Source organism: Salmo salar, chromosome ssa12 (assembly GCF_905237065.1).
Source record: "Salmo salar chromosome ssa12, Ssal_v3.1, whole genome shotgun sequence".
In the NCBI taxonomy this organism is placed as follows: domain Eukaryota; kingdom Metazoa; phylum Chordata; class Actinopteri; order Salmoniformes; family Salmonidae; genus Salmo; species Salmo salar.
Window position 1 is genome coordinate 25766327 of NC_059453.1, and position 8802 is coordinate 25775128.

Consider the following 8802-nt stretch of genomic DNA (forward strand, 5'->3'; position numbering starts at 1 on the left):
ATGTATTGGGATAATATGCTAAAATATATACAGCCTATGTAGTTGACTTGTCATGCAGTACAACTCTTAATCACATGTATGGTCCCAAATGAATACTCTATGATTCCACATCACAGTGTGGCATAGCCACCTCTTCTAGGAGTTTGGTATAGAAGGCTCAAGGCTTTCCTCAAGAATTATCCAATGCCAGTGTGCAAATTACCCCTGGTAATGACATATGATTTATTTATTAACTGTGAGACATATCTGAGCCTCTATCTTGAGCTGATGTTATTTCAGATAACATGTCTATGGGGGTAGGCTATAGGCCATCCTTGGGGCCTCACAAAGTGGCTACAATGTGGATAGTTCAGACCAGCTGTCTAACCAGTGTCTAATCCATGGTGATTGCTGTGTGTCTCCAGTTGTGGGGGTCCATCATGCATCAGCATAGCGTTGAAAGATTGATTCTTTTGTACACCCCATAATGTTTATGAGGTTATGTTGTTTACAAACTAAGCCCTACTGCCCGCGGATACCATGCATATGTTATTCAGAAAACGAAGAGCCTCTACTTGAGGGGTGGCTATTTATACAGTTCGCCCAAATATTTTTGTGATTTTACTTGACCGCAGGACTACTGGTTGCAATAAAAGCATTTGACATTTGAACGACATGTCGGGTGCGTTGCCAGAGAATGTCGCTTTCTCATCGCCGTCTGGTAATAGCTAGCCAGATACAGTTCCCTTGCTAAGGGAGAGCTGAGAAGTAGGCATGTTGACGACCTTGGCAAGGGGGGGGACAGAGTATGACGACAAACCGCCGCAAATATCTATCTTTAATAAAGCAGGCGCTGTATCATAGCAGTAGTCCAGCCCTTTGAACAAAATCTGCGTTGGCTTATAGTGGCGGATTCCAACATGCAATAGACATGTCCATCACAATCAAGTGTGACAGGCGGCTAAATGACAAGAGTTATGAAGGCTTGGCTCTTCACAAGTATTGGCCCTACTTCGAGAATATCATATCATATGATTGCCATAAACGAAAGCGTTCTGTGTTTTATTCGTGTTTTACATGTAACCGCATACACAGAAGTCTTATTTTGGTAATGAAGCATTACACGAAAGGCTGTTCCCAGCTGTTGACACTTTATTAAATGAATTTATGACAAAAATGTGCGTTGTTTCTTTGTTATTCTTGATCGGATGTAACAAAAAGTTGGCAAAAAAAGGGAAGAATGCAGTATGAAATGTGTAAATTGGGAGTGTTATGCATTTATTATTCGTTGCAGACCAAAATTGAGTCCACATATCTGTGGTCTATTTAGCTAGTATTTTGTCTGTCAGGAATGTAACCTTTGATGGTGCAAATTCGATAATAATACATCGAATGTGTACATCAATATTCCTATAATAATTACTACTTACTGGAGCTACTGGTACTATGTTTAATTGCCTATTAGCCTAATGTTGTTATAGACAACTATTATATTGTATGTAGCCTACTCGTATTACTCTGCTGTTACAAAAATAAACCCATATAGGAAGGACATTAGCTGCCAATTGATTGCTACACAATTACGGATTTGAGTATTTTAACTTAAAAAAACTCTTTGTCAATTATTTTGCTGTCATGTTTGATGTGGTGTTTTACACCTAAATCCTGAGAAATGGGGCGCGTTTCATACAAAATGGGGCATGTAAAAGATCTAACATCGACTCTGGAATAAATTCTGGAATAAAACTGTCTTGAGTTTTGGCTGTGGGGTAGCAAGAACTTCCAAATGTGATTAAGTTACCAGGAACGCAGTTTACCCATGCACGCAGAAACCATTTTTGAAGTTGACAGAACGATAATACAGAAAATCCCTTTGTAGCCTACATTTCATAACCAGTGTAGCCGAAAGATTAATCACAATATATTTAGTTCAGAGACAATATTTCGTTCCAAATGTTTCGTTCTGAACCAAATATTTCAAATATATAGTTAAAACTCAGAATTGCACGTGGCATCATTCTTCACTTCCATAATGCCTCATTTTTTACTTTTTCGTTTCAATGTTGTTTTTAATCCTTTGCTATAGGGCCACATGAATGATTTTGCATTCAGCTGCAAATTACATTTGTAGCATATTTGAGGCGTGAGGTAAAATATTGGTGATATCAAACCCGGAATACAGTATAATAAATAGACTTCAACCCAACGTTTTTCAAAACAACAATATTTATCACCAGTCTGTTTTTGCTCTGGGTCTTTGACATAATAATACACTATGGTTGTTGATGGAGTGGGAGACGTCCCTTATGCACCAGAATCAAAACTCTCTCTCTCTCTCTCTCTCTCTCTCTCTCTCTCTCTCTCTCTCTCTCTCTCTCTCTCTCTGACGTATTATCATTATGTTGATATTTTATTTCCCCTGGCGTTACATCAGAGCGTGCAGAATGAGCCATCAAAGTGTTTAGTGACGCCTCCTCTTTTTGATGTATCAGTCTTCAGAAACATAACAGTATGTATCAGTTATATCTGGAACATTGCAGACCGCAGTCTGTCAGGATTGAAATATTGAAGAACTATGTAGACTTTATTATAACGTATATGTAGCCTAGCTTACTATGCAGTTGTGCAGGCAGCTTATGCTATTGTTATTGTACAGTTACAGAATTCACAAATTGATAATAACGTTGTAATAGTATGCATAACTATTATAATAGGCCTTATATAATATGACTTATAATACGAATACTAATACTAACCTTAAAATAATATTAATAGTAATTTAAATGTATTATAATCTTATTTATTGCATTCATGTTGAGTTATCATATTATTCCACAACGTCCCACATATTATACGGAAATAGTTTGATATTCAGACTGAAAAATAAACTAAGAGTTGATCATTTAAAAAAAACGAAATGCAGAAGTAGGCTACGTCACCGAAATATATTATGTATCGTTCGTTCCTGTATGCAGATGACCCGTCGGCTGTCTTTCAGAACGGAAGCAAAATAAAGCATCATGCCACCGCTAGCTCGAGGACCGGGAGGACCCGAAGAGAGATTTGATTCGAGATGAAATATCTAGCTGATGATGTAAAAGGTCCCTTTCGCGTGAGTTATGACCCGGATTTGGCTAGGCTGAGAGGGATGCATGCTGCTCCTCTCTCCCCCTCTCCTCCCCTCTCCTCCTCTCCCCCTCTCCTCCTCACCTCACTCCCCCGCCCTGAAGGAGTGTATCATCAGTCCTGATATATTGCCTAGATCCATATTGCCTTCAGAAAATAAAGGCTCATCCAAAACCATCGCTTTTGGTGGAGGAAAATGCCCTTTCTGTACTAACTAGTAATTACTTCTTAATCCACAGCATAGCATAATTTTACCAATTTCAGAATCATTGAAATAATTTCCAATATTCACATTGGAAACGTTCAAATTATCTATTTTCAAAAAAAAAATCGCACATACTTTATTACTGTAATACTATACTTAAATACGCAATGCGATTTAATCCCCCATTGACTGCACACTCTCTCTTGCTCATTTACCGTAAGGCCTATTCTGATATCTCACCCAACGACTAATTTAGACCCAAAGATGATAAGAGCGCAACCCGTTATAATTCCAACCGGCTCCTCCTCCTTCAAGCCATGCCTTGTAATTATTGGGAGCATCCCACTCGCAAAAGCCCTGCACTGGACTGCAACAAAGTCAGAGAGTGAAAGGGAGAGGGCGAAAGTGCCAGTGGGGACATAATTGATTACGTCCTAATCAATATTAACTTGTTAGTCAGTTGTTGCTGCAACTTCTTTGGACCTTGCCATTTTCAGGGAAGCACAGTTCTCCTTCGGATTGTCTGTACGTATTTTTGTGGAATAATACTTTCAAGAAGATATCCCGGTTTGGAATTAGGAGGGCTTTTTTATGTTTCTTTTTGCAAGAAAGTTTGCAGCCATGGCGTGCATTTGGTGACTGTAATGTGACCGTTTTTTCGATAAGTTTCGATATTATTTGATATCTGTGTTTGTTGTTTTGGTTGTTAGCAATTCAAAAAAAAACTTAAGTTAGCTTGCGTAACGACTAAGGCACTAATAATGACATCCAAAGAAGTCGCCAAATGTGATGCGGTCGAGAATAGGAGGCGAAGTCCGTTGGACCATCTTCCTCCGCCTGCAAACTCGAATAAGCCACTGACACCGTTCAGTATCCAAGACATTCTCAACAAACCCTCCGTGAAACGAAGTTACACCATTTGTGGGACAGCACACCTGATTTCATCGGCTGAGAAGCACCGTTCGTCCAGCATCTCTGCTCTGTCCAACCGGGCACTGCTCACACAAACCTCACCACTCTGCGCCCTGGAAGAACTAGCTAGCAAAACCTTCAAGGGGCTCGAAGTTAGCGTGCTACAAGCAGCTGAAGGTAAATATGATGGTATTTATGGCCTTATAATCATTATATCGATATTACTTTCATAACAGTGCAATGCACAATTTAAAGGGAATGTATTATTTTTCATTTGATCTGTGAAAATCTAATGAAGTAATATTGTATCTAAAAATAGGCATTGAACATTAGGTTTTAAACAAGATTGTTTGCCAGAAAATGTTACATTGTATCTCTTTTGTGCGTAATTTGGAAAGGTGAAAAAGAGGCTATTCATGAATTTACCAGCTGGAATTGTGCAATTGTTCTCTTTATGATGAATGCATAACATTTCGTCTACGTTTATATTTGGTATATAGGCTAATATAACTTATTTTAAAAATGATCATTGATTTGGGGTCAAATGTCTCAAAATATGTTTAAAATTTTTAATTCCGGGTTCAACGCCCTGCAGAGCCAATGCCTTAGCAGCATGAGAATGACACCAAAATATCACTGACTTAACATTTTATCTTTGTTTGTGCAGGGAGAGACGGAATGACACTCTTTGGGCAAAGAAACACCCCGAAGAAGCGAAGGAAGTCCAGGACTGCCTTCACCAACCACCAAATCTACGAATTAGAGAAAAGATTCCTGTATCAGAAATATTTGTCTCCCGCTGACCGAGACCAAATCGCCCAACAATTGGGTCTAACGAACGCCCAAGTCATCACGTGGTTCCAGAACAGGAGAGCCAAACTAAAGCGAGATCTGGAGGAGATGAAGGCCGACGTGGAGTCGGCCAAAACTATAGGTGACGGTATTGTACCTCTGGAGAAACTCGCCAAGCTCGCTGACCTCGAGAAATGCGCCAATGGAACGCTCGGACATCACCCGCGAGCCGATTCTCCCGCGCAGAGTGGCGGACAAGAGTACGAGCTCGCTCGCAAACTGCGGATGTCCCCCCTGTCGCCATTTTCAGACCACACAACAAGTAAAGAATGCTCAGAGGACGACGAAGACCTAGAAATTGATGTGGATGACTGATTGCGCAGTGGGATAATGAAATACAAAAATTACGACAAAAAGCAGTAACAATCCTTACTACGATTGTAACTTTTCCCTGCTGATATCCGTACAACATCTCAGAACATTTACTAATCTGCTGTGACTTTTGTATCGGCACACAGATATTCATAGTAAGCATGAACAGTACAACAAATAGCCTACGCAGTGCTATATTCAATTGTATTCATCAGCAGTCGGACAGTTTCCTCTTTGTCTTCAAATGTCAATGAAAGCAATATAGGTTTCATAATCAGAACTAAAGATAATGCTATTATTTTGAAACATGTAATTGTTTATCAGACACACACACACCTCTTTGAGTTATTTTCTTTCTCTCTCTCTCTCTCTCTCTCTCTCACACACACACACACGCGCCCGCGCGCACACATTGATCCTTGTTCATATTTATGTAACACCATGTCATATGCTTAAAGTATGTCAGTTATGAAATATTTTCGATAGGTTTTGCATGTTGAAATGCATGTTTTGTTTTGTTGATCATATCTATTTATTTTTCCTTTTAAATTATATCGCTTGTTTATTTTTTGAGACATACCTTATCATACATATAGGTCTAGTTCATCCCGTTTGTATACAGCGTTTACATAATTAGCTAGTCATATTTACACCAACCATAATCCTTATGCTGCATTGCATGATACGAAAGGCAAATTCAAAGGATCGAAAACCAAGTTATGCGTTTTATAGAGAAATGATCAAACAAAGGTTATAAAAATGCAAAATACTGCGGTGATATTTCGACATGGAGCTACAGTTACTGGACCGTAGGAATATATTCATTTGTTTGGATACAATAGAGTACTCTATGGTTGAATAGGTTTGTTATGTTTTGTACACCTGTAAGTGCCTTTCTAAAATCAGGACAATATTTGAAAACCAATGCACATTCGGTAATGTATATACTATGGAAATAAAATGGCTTTTCTCAACACGCTGTTTATGTCATTATTATACTGATAGATTATAATTTCGATATTTAGTCCTAGTAAAAATGGTGACTATATGTAGAATCAAGGGGGAGGACTGAAATCCTTTATGAAGCTAATTCAATGCAGGCCTATATTATGGACGTTTAGAGTAGCCTATTTAGCAACCATGATCCCTTATAATACTTCAATATTTTTTGTTCCATTGTATCCCATTTGTGAGGATACTCGAAACATTTTGTGGCTCAGCCATCTCACTCTCTTTCAAACTGCTAAATGCGTGTCTTGGCTTCTTGACCCGGCAACGTGTTTCCCCATTCGGGACGAAATTTATGTGAGAATCGCAAATCTGGTGCTGGGGAGAAAAGAGGGTCTGGGATGCCACAAAAACACAAAGTTTTGGGCCAGTTTTCCTGAGCCTTTATGGGTGTTTTTTTGTTCTGCGGGGCTGCGGGACGAGGCCATAATTTTGAGCGCAAAGCATGAAAACTGGGGACAAATGAGATGCCTTCCCCGATGTGACAAGTCACAATGGAGCCCGCCCGGTCTCCCGCAGGCAGCAATGCTGAGACAAGTGTGTCCCACCGCACAAAAAGGACTCAAACGTTTGGAGGCCATATGGTTTTTGAATTTTCCTCACAATTTCAGACAATTTGATGGATTGACTTAACCCTCCTTTTAAACTGTTTAACTCCCCGCGAACAAAGGCCGCAATGCATACACAGGCCCTTCTCTTCGCGAGGGCATCTGCGACCATTAATGTCTAGCCTCCTTTCTTTGCCTTTTTAGCCTGGCATTTGGAACAAGTCAATGAATTACAATGAAAATGGCTCTTTTTTTGTCCAGCCACTTGTCTTTCTTCCCTTTTTAGGCCCTGAAATAATATGTTTGACTTTTGTCCAGGAACGTTTTTCTAAACAACAAAATGCGGCACATTTTGTGTGAGAGTGTTTTTCATGTTAAGTAGCCCGAGTCATAAAGAGTTTAGAGTGTGACATTTATGCCAAAGTCTAGTTAAAGGAGTCTTTCGTTGCTTTTCTTCTCATGTCTTTTTCTTCTTCTCACTTTATTTCCTTTGTCTTTGCGGAGTTTAATGAAGCTGAAAACATGGTGATGTGAGAAAAAGTCATAAAGAAAAGCTTTCTTTTTGATCTAGAAGAGCCTTGTTTAACCCTCCGTCCTTTTAAGGAGGGGATTGATGCTGCTAAAGAGGGCTTTTCTTTTCAATACCTTTTGGAAGCTGTTCGCATGAGTTTTATCATCCAACTCTATTATAGCCTATAACGTGTGATATATACAATTTGTAGGCCTATAGCTTCTCATCTTTACTAAAATAAATAGGTAGTAGGCCTAAAAGGCTAATGCTAATAATAAGAATAATAAGAATTTCTATATTTGTTATTTTTCAATTAGCCTTTTTATAATTATATTAGCCTTACTAACATTGAAAACCTACCTGTGTCTGGACTTTGATCTGAATTTCAAATTAAGCTTCCCTAAAAAATGTAAATAAAAATATTCATAAATCGTTACAATATTCAATAACACTGTTATTACAATGGGAGCACGTAAGCTACTTATATAAAGTAAATTATTGACTGAAATAATGTGGGAGAAACTATCAACACAACCAACAAAATTGTTGAATTTATTTGGATGAGGGTCGATTCTTTTAGCTAACACTGACGGTTTGACAAGAATTGAATAATACGCAGCAGACTATTCTCAAAGCCGTAATTAATTAGCTGGACAACCACATACAATTTTATTCCGATGACAATGTTAGGCTACTGTAGGATTCTCCAATAATATTTGGATATGGGTAGGCTATATGACCACACCAACACACACAAAGGTTAAGGCTACCCACACAAACAACGGCGCGAGCATTGATGGGCTACTTGACTTGACTGCGCGCGTGGTCGCCAAATAAACCCCCTGCTTTTTTGATGAAGAAAAAAATAAACGTGCTCGAATTCTCCCCACCTCCTTATATCACTCACGCCTATTCTGAATAAAGCATATTTATGGTCGGGGAGAGAGGAGAGTGTTAAGGCAGGCTAAGTTTATGGATTTCACTTGCTTATTTTATGAGCGGTTGTCAAGGCGATAACTAATACGACAGTCAGTAGGACCAGTTCTTGGTAATTAATCCCTTGGTCTTAAGTGTATTTCAGTTGAAGATGGAAAAAAATCACTAATTCAATCGTCCGGAAAATTGAAGTTTGATGCATGAGTCCCTGCTGAAACAATGGGGCTGGCCACCAAACTCTCTCTCTTTTCATCTATTTTTCCTCCCTTTCTGTGGTCCCTTCATTTATCTGTCTATTTCTTTTTTTTTCTCATTGTGCAAACATTTATTACAAGAAAAGCAGGAATAACTTATCTCTGAAGCTCATGATAAATGTAGCCTAATAAGGAGAAGTATATGTTAGCAAAGTTTTC

General features: G+C 38.8%; 1 protein-coding gene across 1 annotated transcript; it reads left to right on the forward strand.

Annotated features, from left to right (window-relative positions):
• The first annotated feature begins 3678 nt into the window (after nt 1-3678).
• Nucleotides 3679-6360, forward strand: LOC106588738 (transcription factor LBX1). The gene is made up of 2 exons (XM_014178062.2): nt 3679-4399; nt 4890-6360. Exons 1-2 carry the CDS (start codon nt 4072-4074, stop codon nt 5387-5389), a joined length of 828 nt encoding a protein of 275 aa, XP_014033537.1. The 5' UTR covers nt 3679-4071; the 3' UTR covers nt 5390-6360.
• Nucleotides 6361-8802: the final 2442 nt, after the last annotated feature.